General features: G+C 43.1%; 1 protein-coding gene across 17 annotated transcripts in view; it reads right to left on the reverse strand.

Moving 5' to 3' along the window:
• Positions 1-2,536: 2,536 nt before the first annotated feature.
• The window catches only part of PARD3 (par-3 family cell polarity regulator), a 663,820-nt gene continuing 645,985 nt past the window's right edge, over positions 2,537-20,371 (reverse strand). For all 17 annotated transcript variants that reach the window (XM_059184236.1, XM_059184243.1, XM_059184241.1 and 14 more), the window contains 2 exons: positions 10,627-10,754; positions 2,537-4,602 (listed from right to left, as the gene is read on the reverse strand). In XM_059184236.1, coding sequence (XP_059040219.1) covers positions 4,206-4,602; positions 10,627-10,754 — 525 coding nt within the window. In that variant the 3' untranslated portion in view covers positions 2,537-4,205. The remainder of the gene's footprint in view (positions 4,603-10,626; positions 10,755-20,371) is intronic.

A 20,371-nucleotide genomic window follows, 5' to 3' on the forward strand; every position in this document is an offset into this window, starting at 1 on the left:
AAAAGCTTATGCTCAAAATTATAACCCTCATTCTCCACACGTTTTTTTAAAAAGTCAATTTAACTTAACCAGCTCTGTGATCTTGTCATTATTCAGCTGACGGGGATTTCCGGTTAAAGCACCTCTGTCTCTCACGCTTCTGACCTGTGAACATTCTTATTAGCTGCCTTATTAAGATGATATCCTGTCTCTGAAGTAAGAAAGGAAGATTATCTCCTTACTTGACAGGTCGTCAGTATAATCTTTGTTAAAAAATAAAGAAGAAAGAAAGAAAGAAAGAAAGAGAGAGAGAGAGAGAGAGAAGGAAGGAAGGAAGGAAAGAAAGAAAGAAAGAAAGAAAGAAAGAAAGAGAGAAAGAAAGAAAGAAAAAAAGAAAGAAAGAAGAAAAAGAAGAAGAAGAAAGAACTGAGTTAGAGAGCCATTGAAGTTCCTGGTGCACTGTTACCCAAGGAAGCCCTCCAGGACGGGACAAACTCAGAGGTAGTTAGTCGGACCTTAGTGACTTATTCTTCCATGACTAGCGAACAAAACTAGAAACAAAGTACTCTCTGCTTCGTCTTGGTTTGACTTCAACCAGGACAAGAGCTGCGTGCGTGTCAAGGACTCACAGGATGAAATTAGAAGCATGTTAAACTAACCAGACTAATGGAGACAGATATAGAAACACGTGTGCATTGTGCACATGCTACCTAGGCCTGTTCCACCATCTACATGGAAACGTGTGTACTTTCTAAGAAAAATTATTGGAGAAAGGCGAGCCGCCTGGAAGACAGTGGCCATCTTTGGGCAAATGGTGAGCAGTGATGTGGACAGAAGAGCCTGGTCTCTTGCCTCTGGCCTTGTTTTCAGAATCACGCTGCTGGCAGAGTGGTCGGCTCTGTTGCCTTATTTGCTGCCCTTCCTCAACATGGGTTTGCAGTTAAATCCGTAGCCTCCGCTCAAAAAAACAGGAAATTCATTTGGTTTATGGTCTCTGATTTGATATATTTGACTTCTTTGGCAGGAGATGTGAGAAGCCTCATTTTCCTTCCTATTGTGCGGACAGCCCTGTCAACCGTGGGGTGGTTTGACTTCTGAGCAGTCTTTGGTCTAACCAGCCACAGGGAGAAAAGATGGTGGTGGCATTCAATGCACATATGATACAGACACCTTATAGAATATTATTGGATAATTTATACTTGCAAGACTTTCCATAGTCTTAATGGACCAAAAGTGGTGATGATGTAACTGTGGGACCATCTTTTCTGAGGGATGGCTGACTCACTCCACTTCCAACCTCACTTGAGTATGGGCTGTGGTGGGGCTGCCTGTCCCCTGGCATGGGTTGGAACTCCCCCCCCACCCCCCAGAGGCTGCAGCGTCCAGTGCACGTGCTGACCACACCCACCCTGGCTCCCTGCTACAGATACGCTCTTCCTGTGACCCCAGCGAGTCCCTGGAAAGTACTCTGGAGCCAGAAGGCCGTCATTTAGGCAAGTCTGCTGGTAGAGCGTATTCCCACTTCTGTGCTGACTCATTGCGAGTCCTACTTCTCCTCTCAGTGTGGCCCAAATAGTCAGTATTCATCTACAAATCCCTTTGTGATTTGGGCCCCCACGATATTCACTATTACCTCTCCCGCTCCACTTCTGTCAGTTGAGACAAATAACCTGCGAGTTTTGGCATCTGCAATGGGCCTCCTGGTCAGTGAGAAAATTAACCAATCTGCCCACCTTCTCTTTGCTACTTTCCCACACCTTGCATGCATACAAGAACCCAAGACATGCTATTTTCTTGGCTTGCTATACACTTCTCGTTACTAATCCTGAGGTGACAGAATTGGACTTAGTGACAGGTTGAAGGCTACTATGACAACCAGCTGATGCTGGTTGTGGAGCTGGCACTCCACACGGAAGGAATTTTCAACAGGTCTGTGTAAAAAGCTTGCCCTCTGGGCGGGGGCCACATGGGTATTTATGCACGAGACACACCTAGGGATATGGTGCCCTTTATGTCTTCAGAGGAGCGTATGCATGTTAATGAATCTAAAAGAAAGAGTGAAGCCTTATTTTGTAATTTGGGAAAGAAGAACTGGTTGGTATTAGAAGTGGAAAAGAATCTGGACCTTTCTCTGGGCTCACAGTATGCAAGGTGGGATTCCCTCAAAACGCTTGGCTCTGCTGAAGCAATCCAGAGGGAGCAAGGGACAGTAGTGGGAATATGATGTGACTTCCTGCATAATTTTTCTCTTATGTAGCTCTAGAGTATTGACTCCTTCCATTCTGCACTCCCCAGGCTTCTTTCGGCAGCCTGGGTCTTTCAGTAAACTCACTAAGGCGGTCCCTCTTTCTTTCCTGCCCTCTCTCTCCTCAGGTGTTCAAGTAAGCGGTCAATCACCCACCTCTGCATCTGCACACAGACAGACAGAAGGAAACTTTCAACTTTTTCCAAATGTGGGGGGAAAAAAATCACATCTGCTAATATACTTAAAAAAAAAAAAACAAAACCAAACCACCCAGCTAGGAGTTTCCACAGGAACACTACAGACACCACAAAGAACAGGAAGAAATATGCCTTTTATTAGAAGTCTCATATGTACAGGGAAAGCTGTTTCTCACAGCTCCGGGAAGGCTGTGAGAAAGAGCCACTGTCATCCAAGGTCACCGTGCTGACATTGGTAACACCACTGAGTATCGCCACACATTAGGAACACAAAGAACCATTACACAGAAATGCAAAAAAGACAATAGGTACGTGTGGACATTTCACATATTTTCTAAAAACAAGTGGACACAAAAATACAATGTGCCAGTAAAAAAAAAATACGTATATCAGTACATGTCTTTTTTTTTGTTGTTTTCTTTTTTTTTCTTTTCTTTTTTGTTAATACATGGTATGCCGAGCTTTCACCTCAAGCCTTTGCACCTCGGGATTTGCAGGCACTTTAGCAACCCAGCCATGGTTTACAGTACAGGACGGTCAGACCGACAGCTGAAAACGGGAGCAACCAAGGTCCTCATGACCCCCACACACCTTACAATATTGACACGAGAGCCCAGGCTATTGTTTCCACTGTTTGGGGACACCAGAAGGTTTGCCGTGTGACAGAACAGCTTTTCCCTCATTTGTCTTCTTTGTCTCCGGGCAGAATTATTTGGGAGCCTGGATGGTATCACCAGGCAGAAATATAACGCACTAGGCAAATGTCATTTCCAACTGACTTTCAACACCATAGAGAGCAGATGAGTTTTGAGAATCCCAAAATGACTGTCTGATTTCTCTTTGTCCCACTCTATGCCCTTCCTGCCAACCTGTCAAATGCAAACTAATTAAAATAATTACTGGGATGTTGTGGGCCAGAAGCTCATCCTGGGAGAATTCTTTTCTCAGCTCCCACCTCCCACATCACGATACACACAGGGCGGGTGGGCTGGCTCTATCGGTCCCCAACCAGGAGTCTGTCCCTCTCCCACGCCCCCCACACAGAGCTGCGCTGACTCAACACACGTGTCAGGAACATGACTGAACAAGCGTATTTATAAACACGGACGAGAATGATCGCTTTATTGGTAATGTCGAGTTCTAAGGCAGTGGCAAAAGGACCCCCCATGATAACCAGACAGTGTTGGATATGGCTTAGCTTCTTTCATGGGATGAAGGAACGTTGCTGTGGCAAGGAGCTGAGGAGAGAACAGGGAAAACCATGCTGATTACAAAGTACTATAAATGACTGTGCTGTGAAGTACCATAAGGCCCCAATTTCTGGTGTCTGTCACCCACGCAGATCCGCCAGACACTGGGACGTCGCCTCACATCAAAGAAAACTGAAAGGGGAAAAAGAAGGATCCGGATCACCCTCACTTCAAGGTAATTTGTCACCCTAAGTTGTCAGGGGCCGAGATGCAGTACCACGGACAGCTCACCATGGGGGGTGGGGGCGGGGGCGGGGCACAGTCCTGGGACTCCAGAGAGACGCAGAGCACATGGATGCCTTGAACCGATGATTGTTGGGAGGCGGGAAATCCTTCCATGAAACAGACACTGGAGACATGGTGGCAAAGACATTAAGGCCTTCTACTTCTTTGCCCACGTTGCGTAAAGGCACTGATACCAACAACAGAAATATTCCATAGTACCATCGAGGTTTTAAAAAAACTCCCAAAATACAAGTCTTCGTAAGAAAATGTCCTTTATTGCCTGACACGGAGCCTCCGCTCTTCTCCTGCTCAGGAATAGAAGGGTTTCCCTTTCTCAGGAGTCTGGAGTCTGTTCAGCCTAGCGACCTGAGAAGGGGAGGGGGGCACATCCTGCCGGAAGGGCCCCTTGGGAGGGGTATAACTGGGGTCCTGGACTTTCTTGTATGAGTCATAGTTGTTGAGCCCCTCTGGAGGAGGCGGCTGCTTCTTCATCTGCTGCTCTTTCCGCCTCTGCTCCTGGCGAAGGAGCTCCTGCGTCTCCAGCATTACCCTGGCGTTGAAGCCGTGCCCGCCCAGGTAGCCGTTCCTGGAGCCTTGGTAGCTGGAGTACCTGGGGTTCTCCTTGGCACTCTGGAAGCCTTCCCCGGGGGAGTAGTTCTGCTCCCAGGAATCCTGGGACACGGAGCTGGCGTTTTTCCTGCTTTGCCTAGAAAGCAAATCCCGAAGGTTAGTACAGGAGGGTTGGGAGAAGGGGAGAGAGAGAAAGGAAGCAAGGAGAGAGAGGGAGGGGGCGGGGGGACAAAGCAGGGTGGAGAGGCAGGGAAAGTGGAACATGCATTTGCATCTCTCGACCAAAGGTGCTGAGCTACAATCATGCATCACCCAGAGTGATGGGGGGAGGGGTCCCCGGAGGATTAAAACACGACTGTCAACAAACAGTGGCCAGACAGGGGAGAGAGCTAAGGGACTCCGTGGCATCCAGCAAAAAGGGTCCTCTGACTGCGTCTGGGTAGGCATTGTCTGTTCTGCTTAGGGTAACCGTATGTCCTGCCATTTAGATAGACACACCGGCAAGACGCTGTACAGGAGTATTAGAGATCTGGTAGCTTCGGCCCCAGCTGTAATTGCTCGTTTCAGAACGTTACAATTCAACCCTAAACAAGCAAAACAAATATTTTACACAGCTGCCACCATAATGCCCGAGTCTCAAGCTAATATGAAGTGCCCGTAATGGATTACGGTATGAGTTCAGTTATGAAAGATTTAAGTCTAGACTCCTATATGATGAAAAATGCAACAGGCGGTCCCTTAAAGCCCCGGCTTTCGAGATGTGTATGTCAGCAACTGACACTCTTCAGAAAACATGCTCATCAAGCTGGTGAAACCTGGAAGGCTGGAGAGTAAGCACTATTTTCCCACACACTGCACCCTCTCCGAGGGCTGGGACTGTCTCCTTCACTCATTTTCTGTCATCCCAGGATAGGGAAATAAATCAGAGTCATATAGAAATTTCGAAGTCTTATCACTTCTGCAATAAAGTTGCACATCATTTTCAGGAAACATTATTGTTCTGAAACATCTTTAATTTACTATCAAGTCTCTAGATGCTTTTATGAATTTACAATAAGATTGGCTATGATAAAGTAAAACAATTTGGTGCCAGAAAGGAAGACATGTCCTAATTTTTCGCCTTAAAAATGGAAGAGAGGAAGAGAGAATTGAGTAATAAAACAAAATATATTGCTTCATTTATCAATAAGAAAATCATCTGGCGACAGTATGTAGTGCTCAGCCTTTCACATCAACACACACGACATGACGGAATGTTCAGGAAGACTCGTGTGAAGGGAAAATAAGGTCTAGGCAGCTACAGGGCTCCCAAGGGCATGGAGAAATTTGCATTTTTGAACATTCAGAAGTGCTACCAATATGGTTTGGGATGAAATCTGCCCATTTTCCACATGGCCTAAAATGCAGCTGGGGATAGTTTCAATAAGGAAAATGAACTAATGTCCAGCATCATCTCTGGATATGACTAAGATTAATTGAGCGGTCCCCAGTATCTCTATCTGGCTCTCTTTTAATGGGAATCGGACCATTTGTACCATCAGCCCAGGCAAGAATCCTTAGATTTGATGGAATAGTTTATTTGCCTAAAGCACTGATTATCTTCACTTAAAAAGTCATAAATTAATCTGCCCAGGGACATGAATGATGGAAAGTGCCAGCTTGAAACCAGGGATTTGACATTAATCATGAAACTTTAATTAAAACAACGAACTTGTTACTGATGTTCCAGCAACAAAAGTGGAATTCCTTCATGGGTTAGTTATCAATTTAAAGATAACCAGAAATAGGCTGCAGAAATGTCAGCTCTTTTCCATTCTTAGCCTACTGAGATCCACTAACCGTCTCCACCCCCCAACCCCAGACTCTATAAAGCCCGAGGCTTTGCTCTATGGCACTCATGCACCAGAAGTGGAATTCTGAATCCTTTCAGGAAGACAGAGTCTTTCTTATTTAAACACACACGGAGAAGTCACCAAAGGTCTGTTAGGGACAGACATTATGATGTGAGAGAAAGGATTTCTGGTAGCTAAAATATTCTTCAAATTAGGCAGGCCAGAGAGAAGAGAGCAGATCTGCCTGAGATATGAAGTAAGACACGTGGGGAAAGTACATACGTATGGGTACACACGCATGCACATGGGTACACACGCACGCATATGTGCCCATGCGCACACGCACACACACCCGTGCTGGCCCGTGCCCGTGCACGCACTCTTGGTAAGGAAACCACTGGTACCAATAAGCCCTTGATTAAGGAGAGGACGAGAAATGAGCAGCTCATAAAGAAACTCCAGAATAGAGCAGACAATGAGAGTTTTCTACACTAGGCTCAGGATCAAGTGGACAGAGATTCCAATCCTGTCTGCTACTCACCAGGTGTGTGATCCTGGGAGGGTTATACTGTTTGGGCCCAAATTGTCTCATCTGTGAAATAGGCTAGATACCTAATGGCATAGGATATGGGGAGAAATCAAGGAAAGAGGACGTGTCTAATGCTTCGAAAAGCATGGCACACAGTGAATGGTTAACTAATGGGTGTTGGAAGTATAGTTTGAAGGCCAAGTCACTTTGCCCTTAAAGATGAGCCTCTGGGTTTGGGGGGCATCTTTATGACCAACAGGGAAAAAAATAGCAAAAATAAGCATCTGTCCTTTGTCAGGAGGACTGGGCCGAGACCAAGATCTTAGCGGGAGAGACACCAAATAACTGAGGTGGTTTCACTAAGTGAAAGCAACCCCACTTCCTCAGAGACTGGAAAGGAGTTTCTGACTATCCCAGGATTTCTTAGTCAAAAGCCACAAATTAACAACAGCAGGAACAAAATATCAATCTCCTTTCGCTGAACTCCTTCATAACCAACACAAAGGTTTGTTTGGTCCTGGAAAGAGCCCACTCGAGTCTTCTGAATCCACTCAAAGCAAATGCCCGGGTTTGGCAGTACCTGCCACTCAATGATTACAACCACTTCCAAGATGGCCTAAAGACCACCACCCTGTAGACGGCTTACACCAAAGACCCAATGCTTCAGGAAAGCCATCTTTCTGTCCGTGACTGTAAGGGAACATACTTCTACTCAGTTTTAGAGTTGCCTTTTGAACACTAAGAAACTAATCTAGAAATGTTAAAAGGATTAAAAAGAAGAAAGTAAAAAAGAAAAAAAGATAACTAATTTAGGAATTCAAAGATTTAAAAAGAAATCCTAGTCTGGTTGAGAATTAAGTGTGCGTTCACTCAGGTCTCTCCTTCCAAACGAGTGTTATTACCTGAGTTTCTTACTGACATTTCAAAATGTAACTCGAATTCTGTCCAGAGGTTTGTTAATTACAGTTAGAATTTACAAACCGCTCCCTCTGTATCCAGCCCTCTAATTCAAACCACCTTGTCCAATGCTACTGATACAGACGACCATTTGTTTGATTTTATGCTCCACTTTGCAAGAGAATTTCTGCTGTGTGTGAAGTCTTTTTGATATCAAATGCCACACCAACTTGTTTAGACAAAACTCAAATTGTCAACATCCAAAAGGCAGAGGTCAAGTGTCTTTAAAGAATCTCACATGTCAGAAATGTGGGTTTGACTCAAGCCCATGGAGGCTGTTGCAATCTCTCCCTGAGCTCCTCTTTGGTCTCTCTACCTTCCTCTAGATCTCTGCACACAGCCTTCGTCAAGTGGTGCCGCTCTACAGGGAGCCAAGCTGGGGGCAAGGTTCCGGAATCTTCCTCACAATCGCCACTCCCATTGAGAAACTGTTCTCTGATGGAAGAGAACAACAGGCTGTACAAGGCCTACCAGCCCTCTTGCCTGAAACTACAGCTCATTCTTTTTGGAATTTCTGCTTTTCTCCTACTAATACAGAACACAATGCCTGGTCCTAATGGGGCTTTGGTCAACCCAGAGGGATTTTCTGTCGCCACTGGCAGTGGTAGAAGGAGCCCCTTCCATGAATCAGATCCTTCTTCTGGGTTCTTCAGAAGGGAGAGGGATGGCAAGCAAAGGCAGCTCAGAGAAGGAGGAGGTGGGGACGAGAGCAGAGGCTCAGTCTGGAATACTGGGCTACCTGGGAGCACGACCAGGAGAAAGTCAGCAGAAACACCCCATCTGTCCTTGTCCTCTTGCCCAGCACCGGGACCTGACAGGCTCTTCTTCTACCACGTGTCCTTCCAGGCCCTTGCCCTTGGCCACCATCTCTCCCACTTCCCTTCCTTAGCCGCATGCATTTCCCAACTCACTCCGCCCCTTACAGAAGCTTTCTGATATTTTTCCTTCATCTGTTACACTCTTGAACACCACAAACAATTGGCCAATAAAATCAGATCATAGCCCTGCACAGGCAATGCTGTTCCCATGGGCCACGACATGCTCCTGACCACCAGGTAGGTCTACCTGACCTAACTGCACTCATCTTTCTGATGCAAAGCAAGCCACACGGGCGGAGTGGAGGGCTTTGACACAGAACCCCTTTGTGTAGAATCCTTCAGGTGTTCTCCGTTTGATGCACTGAGCTGATTCATACAGTGGCCTTCTTCCAAATGCTAAGGGCAGTAGAGCACAGAGAAACTTTACACCTACTCCCATTAAAATTCCAGACTTGAGAACCAAAACCTTTGGTAGCAATGAGCCTTATGAAATTAGGGTTTAGGGCATGGGCAGGTTTGGGTTCTGAATGTTGGCAGAATCAGCTGTGAGACCTTAGGGGAGGTTACCTAATTTCACCTAGCTGCTTCCTTGTGGACAACATGATTTCCAAGGTCCTGTCTAGACCTAAACTTCAATGACTCTTACTTAGACAGGGCTAAATAAAAATATTCTCCTATTTAAAAGAAAAAGCCAGTCTCCTATTTAAAAGAAAAAGTAATTTAGTTTTCTAAGGAGATACAGCTTTATAGATTAAAAAAGAAAAACTGAATGAACAATACTACAATACTAATAATACTACGATCATGATAACTACAATAAAGTATTCAGCCTGGTAGAGAATTTCATTCATATCTTCATTCCCTTGTCTGATCTGATAACCAAGTCCCTCATGGTTATTATAGTGATTATTTAACATTTAAAGGGACTCATCATTCTTAAAAATTTGAAGGAAATCAAGACTACTTTTGTATCCGTCGGTCAAGTTTACCCCCCGGCCCCCAGGGCTCTGCTTGCATTCCAGGCGATCCACCTGATACAAACATGGTCAACATAGTTTCTTTCCCACCCAAAATGTTTTTGTCACCTGCTTTTGAAACAGAACAAATGTCTGTTAGGAATTGTGATTATCGGAGTGCCTCCTGAGAAGTTTGGGAAGACGAGCGTTTTTAAGTGATTTTATTCTTTTTTTTTTTTTTTAAAGATTTTATTTATTTATTTGACAGAGAGAGATCTCAGGTAGGCAGAGAGGCAGAGAGAGAGGAAGGGAAGCAGGCCCCCTGCTGAGCAGAGAGCCTGATGTGGGGCTGGATCCCAGGACCCTGGGATCATGACCTGAGTGGAAGGCAGAGGCTTTAACCTACTGAGCCACCCAGGTGCCCCAAATGCTTTTATTCTTTACTGTGCATGGAGGAAATAGCTAAATGGAAAAAGGTCTATCATTTCAAAGTATTAGGGCTCAGTCACCCAAGAGACCCTACCAGCTTGTCAGCTATTGAGGTAGGCATCCCTGGGACTCTCTGGATCAGCACTGAGCAAAAGCAAGGATGGCAGGAGAGTAAGAAGAGTAAGATGCCCCCTGAGCACAGACCACAGAGCCTTCACTCCTACCCTTTCACAGAGCCCTGGATCCACACCGTACCAGACACACTAGTTGGCCTACCCAGCCAGGCAAAGGAAGAGTTAGCTTTCCATTTCTCAGCGGAAGAGACCGTCTAGTCCACGGCCCCCTCGGAAGTAGCAGAGCCAATACCAGATGGGAGGTGTGACCCCTCAGCCTAGTCCTCCTACGTCAGCTCATCTTGCTCTCAGTCGGGGAGTTTGGGGTGAGACCAGCAGCATCCCCTGCACGGGGAGATGGCCATGCAGGCTGAGCCATGCTCCCCTCCCCCCGCCTCTCACCCCCTACCCTCCACCCCACCACCACCCGGAGGACGGGCAAGAGTGGGAGAAGCCAGTGCGATGTGTCGCAGGGAGGGGTTTGCTACAGCCAGGGTGGCTGTGAGCTCAGGGCGAGGGCTCCTACCGGGGCAGGGAGCTGTACTGGCGCTGAGCCTGCTGGAACCCTTCGCGCTCCTCCTGCCGCTGGCGCTGCATCTGCACCTCCACCGACACCGAGTGCCTGCCGCTCTGCGCCGCCGCTCTGGAGTTCGGCTGCGGGAGGGAAACGCACATCGGTTAGCAAGAAGGGAAGGGTGGATGTCACCGGACAGCTTGACCCCGCTCCGATGCATAAGGATTGCCTCGGAAACACATTACACATTCTGTGAATTTTTAAAAAGCCCATGGCTGTGTTTTCTATTTGCTCTTCTGAGCGCGCAGTACTCAAGCATCTTAAATTTTGATTATGGCTGGAGGATGGTCTGAAATTGAGAGGTCAACTTTTCTAGTCTTCCTCACGAGGTTTGGTAAATACCAACATTAGATACCACTTTGTATCCCATGTCTCTCTGGCAAACATAGGGGAGTGAGTCTGCTCAGAAGACCAGAGGAAACCAATGCCAAAAATAAACAAGTCCCTAAACATCTGCTACAATAATTCACAAAAGTGGGGGGAGTCCGTGAACATTGGTTGAGCTGGTGAATTGTTTCAGCAGCTACATATTTTAGCCTAGCAATAGACGACAATATAGTGGATTCCCCTTTTATTAAAGGATGACAGTTACATTTTGAATCAAGATTGGCTGAAACTAGTCACGCTTGCCATAGGTCTCCTCCAACCCACAGATGGCGACCACATGGGAACGGAAACACTCATCAAAAGAACAAACCCAAAAGCTAACAGGTACTTGAATGGGTTATGAGATAATACATGTTGCCTTCTTATTAGGAAATGGCATGTTTTTTTTACCTGGGTTAATTAAATTCTATGGAGAAACTTTTACTTCTTCTGGCTAAACACAGGTCAGCAGGTCATCTAACTGACTGCTGCGTCTCAGCAAAATCAGATACGGGGGGGGGGGGGGGGGGTGTAGACTGTTCCTTGCAGACCAAGCCCCCGTGGATGCTTCAACTTCTCACTGACAGTTTTCAGCTTCCCTTCCCTTCTGGATCTGCCCTTTTAAATCAAAGTAACTCTGCTCAAAATAGACAGTGGTGCCTCTAATTTTACAAAACACCCACCAATGGTTTATCTTAGCATCGGTGACACTAAATAACCCATCTGGGCACTGTGGACCTCTGTTCCCCTTTGTGTTACGCAACATTGTGCAACAGGCATATTCTGCGTGAAGAATGTCTCTTGAAAACAAGCTATTGATTTTCTTAGGGAGTTGAAAACCAATGGCAGACTTTGACTCGACACTAATTTCCTAAAATAACAGAGTCTTCGCATTCGCTCCGAGAGTCATAAGATAACATGTGGGCTTGCTACTTAAGGAGTGGCTCCTGTGGTTGGCTTTTGTGTGAACAGAATGCAAGCATCGTCTATTGTTCTCTTTCTGCCTGGCCAGCATTATCTTATTTGTTGGTAAGCAATAATAAGGCAATATATGGGACAAAAATTTCAAAGCATATGGGCATAGTCAGTGAGCATATTAAAAATATCCCGATACAAAAATAATGTGTGAAGAGATTAGGCTTTACAATACCCCAGTCTCTACTAGTGGATGTTTATAACCACACTCACCGGAACAAATGTGTGTTCTGAGACCCGCTCCACAACACCGTTCAAATAACACATCAGCGGTGCCTTCAGCAAGGAAAACACTTTGCTGAGTGAGTTCTGCTTATGCAAACAAAGCATCATCCAATTGTTCATCAACTCCATTAAGGAAGACAGATATTTTCTTCCATTACACTTGATGAGGCTGGCCAAAAAGAGAACTGAGTGGTTCTATTGTTCATGGTGAGGCATGGGAAGCTTGAAACAAGCCACTGGACGGAGGGAAAGCAAAGCAAGAAAATACTACACAATTGCCTTTACACCCTCAAAAAAGAACCACGTTTCTCTTTCCCTTTCATTCAGTATAAGCTGTATACATGTGTCAAGCAGTCTTGAAAGATCTGGCATTCTCCAGTAGGATTTAGTCACCAGCTTTTTAAGCTCATGCTGTTCTGTGACACACTGCTTGTGGAGATGTGAAAAGAAAATGCAAGGTCTTGTAGAAGTTTCAGGTGTATTTTTAAGTTGTTTCTCCCAGAGGCCTGAAAATTTGATTCTGACAGGAAAAAAAAGAAAAAGAAGAAGAAGAAGAAGTTGAAGGGCTTTTGTTTCCTCCAGTGTGTGGTTTCTGATACCATTCTCCTCAAACCTTATCAGTGGCGAGCATCTTGTTGGATCTTGATGCATTCTAATAATAAAATTATCATCACACGGGATCGGAAAACTTAACATGAGTGAATGAATTTGGTATTGGCAAACTGACATATGTCATCCTAGTTTGCCCACGAGGATGAAATATACACCTTAACCTTACCATGAATATTTTATTCCATTTCTCTTTTTCTAAGTGTGCAAACGGGTAAGTTCTTAAAAAGAATCACCCTTATCTTTAGGATGAAACGTTAACTGAGCTGCCCATTTCCAGGAGGCTTAGATACATGAGCAGCCCAGAGCAACACCTAGGTAAGTTCATCCTGGCAAGTTTCATACTTGGCCCAAATCAAAAATAACCTGACCCATGGTTTCAATGAAGAGCGCATAAAAATGTAAATTGTGGGAACAGTATTATAATGGACAATCCTAACTTTTAAATGGAATAGAATAATGTATCTGGAGGCCAGAAATCACAAAAATAAAGAAATGAAGAAAGGTAATTTGTAACCCCAGAGAGAAGTGCAGGTTTTCAAATAAAACAGTATCAACAAACACCACAACAAAGTAACAAGTATACAGGGAAACACATGGGTAAATTACAGTTGTTATAATTCTGGAGATTCACCAGCCAATAAGGTAATAGCTCTGTTTTTAAGAGTGCAAATTACAAATAACCTGGCCTTGTTCAAAATGAAATTTGTGACAAGCAATGACCTTTCAAGTAAAAAAATAGCCAAGGTTGCCACAGCGATGGTAATGTAGAGATTGTAAATAGAAATAAATACGTGGTGATATAGTACAAGTACACTCGAGGGCCATGATATGTGGATCTCTTCATGGTTCCTGTTTAAAACCACAGTGAAAACTATGTTACTTTTGTAAGTGAGTTGCAAAGTGCTGGTCTTTATCATGATTATAGAGAGATATTATTTATACCATACAAACAACTATATAAGCTTTGGGAAAGCTACACAACTTGCCCATTATTTACTGGTGTAAAACAAAATATTAAAAATATCTACAAAGTGTTTTCATCACATTAAGTCATTAACTAAGCATTTTCCTCAGTTATACAAAAATCATTCTTTTGCAGAAGTGAAAATAATCAATACAAAAAATAAAAACACAAAATCAAAATGGTTAACAGTTCATGGGCTAAAGAAAGAAAAAAAAATAAATTATGCACCATACAATGTTCCAGCGCAGTTAGAACTAGGCAATGTTGGTCAAACTTTTAGAGCTTAATACACAAGTGCATGTGTTACATAGGAAAGAAAATTCATTAATGTTTTATGAACATTTAAAGAAAATAACTTTTAGATACTCTTTTCTTCATGTAAAGCAGCATGTAAGCCTACATGTGTGTGCACCTGTATCTGTTTACATATACACACATGTATATGCTATTCTTATAAATGATAGAGAGGGAGAGAGGGGGCTGAGAGGGGCAACAAGGAGAGGAAGAGAGAGAATCTGAAGCAGGCTCCACAGCTAGCATGGAGCCTCAATCTCATGACCCTGGGATCATGACCTGAGCTGATATCAAGAGTCAGAGGCTTGGGCGCCTGCCTGGGTGGCTCAGTGGGTTAAAGCCTCTGCCTTTGGCTCAGGTCATGATCCCAGAGTCCTGGGATTGAGCTCTGCATCAGGCTTTCTGCTCCGCGGGGAGCCTGGTTCCTCCTGTCTTTCTCTCTGCCTCTCTGCCTACCTGTGATCTCTTGTCTGTTAAATAAATAAATAAAATCTTAAAAAAAAAAAAAAAAAAGAGTCGGAGGCTCAACTGACTGAGCCACCCAGGAGCCCATCCAAATGATACTTTTGAGTGACTTTCCTATTTAAATTATCAATGATCAAAATTCCCAAATTTTCCCATACATTCAAAGGGCACATATTGAAAGCAAAAATGAGCTACAAGAAGTTTGTCTGCTTTGGAGGCAAAGCTGTGGTGAAGATGACGGCCACGATCACTGAAAGAACACACGCCCACCTGAGATCTGGAGTCCCCATTTCAGCAATTCAAATGTGCTGCAACCCTAATATGCATCCCACGTGCTGATAAAAATGGTAATTTACACATTTGGTAGCGGGCAGGAAGAACAGCTACGCCACTGAATCACGTAAAGAATGTAAAACGTTTATTCTTTTTAAAAAGGGGCAACTACTAATCTTGGTAATTATTTTCTGAAGCAGACCCACCAAAAACTTTTAATCAAGACAAAGTTAACTTCTGTCTTGATCCTGCCTTCGCGGCCCTCCACCTCTACCCCATCACCCAAGGTACTTCTACAACTATCGATCTAACTCTTGTGGGTTCTGAATGTTGAAAAGCTTAATTGCTACTAATGATGTGACTAATGCTTGAAAAATCTGCAGAGCATACCAGTTTCCCTCATAAAGTTTTTATAAATACATGTTTGATTTTTAGACACCGTTTGTCTCTGTCTCCTCTTTCCCAACCAGTGCCTGGATCTACTTCCCCCGCCGCCCCGCCCTCAAACAGCAGGTAGGATGAAAATACAGAGTAGCTCTACAGAACAGGCGAGCTCTCTAGTGGCATGTGCTAATGGCAACCCAAAGCAGCGTCACTCGTTTCCACTACCTGACACCACTGTGGGTGGCACGGCCCACTGGTCATGGAGCCTTTGGCTAGGGGACGGGTCCTGGGGCTATAAAAAGGGCTCTGCTTTGCAGCAGCGTGGAGGCTTTGGCCATGAGTAAAGGGCCCTCCCTTTCCTGTGGGAATGGCTTTCTCCAGGTCGACTTCTAAGGGAGGTGATTTCCACCCAATGTGGACTGAGAGGCCATCAGCTGAGAGAAGGTATTTGTTGAGTCAAGGCATGGAGCCCCATTATAAGAAAATCAGAGCATATACCCTTGAAGCCTTAAGAAAGATGAAAACCAAAACAAAAGCATCATTTGCTCTGATTCCCCAGGTACAGGGAAGGCAATCTGGGGGCGTGGGGTGGCTGTGTACTACTGACTGGCTTGCTAATTAAAGCAGACAAAACCCTAAAAAGGGAAGAGGAGCCATTAAAAGTGTAAGACAGAAAAATGGAGAAAAGGGAAGATTTTTTTTGTTGTTTTTAATATTTGTTTAAAGATAGCTAGAAGAAAGCTTGGGGGAGAAGAGGGTATTCACATCACAGAGGATCAATTTTCCATCTGAAGGACTAAACTACTTTCAGTCACTACCAACCCGGGATGGAAAGGATTTAGCAATATAGCTATTAAAGGCTCCATTATCCCATCTATCAACCGCCTCAGCCAGCAAGTCTCCTTGTGGGCAACACTCAGGTATCTGCAAAGTTTTAACAGCATACTGTACTTCTGTCTGCAGCCTGCAATTTAATTCTTTTAAAAGCAACACTAAGTCCTGTCCATATCTGAGCTCTGTGATAATAACCCTAACCTCAGCTATTGTTCCATTATCTTAAGAAAGATTGAAAACAACTTGCTGCTTTATTTATGTTGTACCTGGCATGACACCCGGGAAGAAGTTGCTTTTTCTCCTTCTCCTTCTTCTTTTTTTTACCCAACTTGGGAGAGAATTCACTTTAATTATGGAGCTAAGGAAATTTTCTGGGCCTCTGCTCATCTAAAGACCTTTTGTGCCACAAATCAGCTCCCTTAGGCCCGAACATTATTTTGAACAAAAGCCCAGGAACAGGTGCATTCCACACTAGTGGAGTTTAGGGAGAACATTTTGAAAATGGATGAATGGAAAAGGGCTACTTGGATGAATTTTCTGCAGCATGGCTCTCTGTATGTAAAGTAATTGGCCTGGATCTTTTTCTATGTAATACATCTGGTTGCACTTTGTGTGTGGCATTTCCAACAAGCATGGCAATTTCAACTACTGTGGACTAAGACGGACACATAGTTTGAAGATGAGTTTGTGACTCCTTGGAACAAAAATGATTGCAAACCGTTCTAATGGTTGAGATCATAGTCTCATCCTTTCCAAATACAGTGACATTTCAAGGTCAGAGTACATACAGGAAAAGAAAAAAAAAGACTCTAAGACATTCAAAGCTCATTTTATAAAACATAATAAAAACCATACACCCAGCTACCTTTTGAACAACTGAGCAGCTCTTATTAAGGCAACAATGAGAATTGGTAGGAAAATTAATACACTAGGTAGAATTACAGTCACTTGAAGCCCATTTATATGATCAGCAGAAAGGAGAGTACACAGCAAGATCCCAATTGTTTGAAAATTAAAAAAAAAAAAAAAAAAGAAAGAAAAGGTTAACTCCTGACCCACAATTTAGGAAATTATTCCATTCTTATAGTAATCAGCTTGTCATCCAAATAATTCCCCACTCACTCATTACGGGAAATGATAATACAAGCCAAGTGGTCAGTCTAAAGTTGTGATGGCATTTTGTTATACAATAATTTGGCCTATGACCTTCAGTAGGTGACTTTCTGGATGTGTAAGATTTTCTCAAACATTTTTTTAATACAGGATTGTATTAAGCAGATAAATAGAAATCTATGCCAACATATTCCCCACTACCATTAAGGAAAAAAAAATCCTTACAAATGAATCAAAATTGGTATTAAATCATTTCCACATCTTTCAATGAAAAACATCTACAGCTAAGAAGTAAGAAATGCTCATTTAGCCTCAAACAAACTTGGACATTTGCATGGGGATACAATGTCAGCAACCAGAAGTCCAATCAATCTGAGTTCCCAAATACATGTTTTTCTCGTTCTCAAAGTTATATATTTAAAATATATTACAACTTCAGTGAGGTGTTCTTTCTTTCAAGTTCATGCTGGCACATGTACTTGAAATCGAAATGATACAGAGATGACGACTATGGCCCCCAAAGGGAACACCGAAGTCTTCTTTCAAGCCTTTCCTAACCAGTCACACTGATCTGGCCATGGTTCCTCTGTGCTTAATACTCTGTGCGCACCTGTATCATAAACTGTACAAAATATTCTTTTCTTGTGGATCGGCTCGACTGCGGAGTTCTAAGGGTAATCTTTCCTTCCCATCTTTGTCCTCCTGCACCAAACACACTGACTAGAACACAGCAGTAAGCACTCAATACATCTGATCAACTAAGTAATTAATTATTTAATTGTGGTTTGAAATCCACATTCCCAAGTAAAGAGGATTTCTGCTGCTCCTCACAGTGTGGTATGGGGACTAAGAAACCCAGGCATGCTCTTGCTGGGTTAGGACTCTGTGTTTGAAAACCATTTTCATATAGGATTGGTCTTCTCCCTCAGGTGGCCACTGTACTCTTTCCTCTTTTCAGCCTTTCTGTGCAAATATACATAGCTAAGGATGTTTACCACACCTCAAAAGAGAATCCTGCTTCAAATCCACTGACATGATACATCACAACAATAAGAGAAAGGGTAAAAACCATCTGATCATGTCAATAGATGCAGAAAAAGCATCTGACAAAGTACAACATCCATTCACAATAAAAACCCTCAAAAAAGTAGGCCCAGAGGGAATATACTTCAATATCATAAAGGCCATCTATGAAAAACCCACAGAGAACATCATACTCAATGGGGAAAAACTGAGAGCTTCCCCTAAGGTCAGGCACAAGATGGGATGTTCACTCTTCTCACCACTTTTATTCAGTATAGTGCTGAGAGTCCCAAAGCAATCATACAACAAAAAGAATTAAAAGGCATCCCAATTAATAAGGAAGAAGTGGGGGCACTTGGGTGGCTCAGTGGGTTAAGCCTCTGCCTTGGGCTCAGGTCATGATCCCAGGGTCCTGGGATCGAGCCCCACATCGGGCTTTCTGCTCTGCAGGTAACCTGCTTCCTCCTCTCTCTCTGCCTGCCTCTCTGCCTACTTGTGATCTCTGTCAGATAAATAAAGAAAAAATCTTTTAAAAAAAAAAAAAAAGGAAGAAGTAAGACTTTTGCTATTTCCAGGTGACATGACACTACATATAGAAAACCCAAAAGACTCCACCAAAAAACTACAAGAACTGATAAATGAATTCAGTAAAAGACACAGGATACAAAACCAATGTACAGAAATCTGCTGTATTTCTATACACTAATAATAAAGCAACAGAAAGAGAAAAGAAGAGAAAAATCCCATTTACAATTGCACCAAAAATAATAAAATACTCAGGAATAAGCTTAATTAACCAAAGAGGTGAAAGGTCTATACTCCAAAACTATAAAATGGTGATGAAAGAAACTGAAGAGGACACAAAGAAATGTAAAGACATTCCATTTTCATGGATTGGAAGAACAGATATTGTTAAAATGTCTATACTACCCAAAGCAATTTACAATAGCGTTTTTTCACAGAACTAGAACAAATAATCCTAAAATTTGTATGGGACCACAAAAGACTCCAAATAGCCAAGCAATCCTGAAAAAGAAAGCAAAACTGAAGGCATCAAAATTCCAGACATCAGCTTCTATTACAAAGCTGAAGAGATCAAGAGAATATGGTACTAGCACAAAAAAAAAAAAAAAAAAAAAAAAAAAAAAAAGACAGAGATAATGGAACAGAATAGAAAACTCGGAAATGAATTCACTATTATGTGGTCAATTAATCTTCATTGAAGCAGGAAAGAGTACCCAGTGGGGAAAAGACTGTCTCTTTGTCCAACAAATGGTGTTGGTTAAACCTGACAGCCCAGCCACATGCTTTTCTTTCACCGTACACAAAAAGAAACTCAAAATGGATTAAAGACCTAAATGTGAGACCTGAAACCATAAAAATCCGAAAAGAGAGCACAGGCAGTAACTTCTCTGACATTGGCTGTAGCAACATATTTCTAGATATGTCTCCTGAGGCAAGTGAAATAAAAGCAAAATAAAGTATTGGGACTATAAAAACTATTTTATCAAAATAAAAAGCTTTTGCCCAAGAAAGGAAACAATCAACAAAACTAAAAGGCAGCTTACCAAATGGGTGAAGATATTTGCAAATGACATATCTGAAAAGGGTTAGTATCTAAAATATATAAAGAGCTGATACAACTCAATATCCCAAAACCAAGTAACCCAATTAAAAAATGGCCAGAAGACCTGAACAGACATTTGTCCAAAGAAGACACTCAGAAGGCCAACAGACACACGAAAAGATGCTCAACATCACCTATCATCAGGGAAATGCAAATCAAAACTACAATGAGACATCACCTCACACCTATTAGAATGACTAAAATCAACAGTATGAAAAGCAAGTGTTGTTGAGGATGCTCATGCACTGTTGTTGGGAATGCAAACTGATGCAGCCACTGTGGAAAATAGTATGGAGTTTCCTCAAAAAGTTAAAAATAGAACTACCTTACAATCCAGTAATTGCATTATTGGATATTTATCCAAAGAATACAAAAACACGAATTCAAAGGGATACATGCAGCCCTATGTTTATTGCAACATTATTTACAACTGGCAAGTTATGGAAGCAGCCCAAGTGTCTGCTGATACATGAATGGATAAAGGAGATGTGGAATACACACAATGGAATATTACTCAGCCATCAAAAGGAATGAAATCTTGC

Source organism: Mustela lutreola, chromosome 8 (assembly GCF_030435805.1).
Source record: "Mustela lutreola isolate mMusLut2 chromosome 8, mMusLut2.pri, whole genome shotgun sequence".
In the NCBI taxonomy this organism is placed as follows: domain Eukaryota; kingdom Metazoa; phylum Chordata; class Mammalia; order Carnivora; family Mustelidae; genus Mustela; species Mustela lutreola.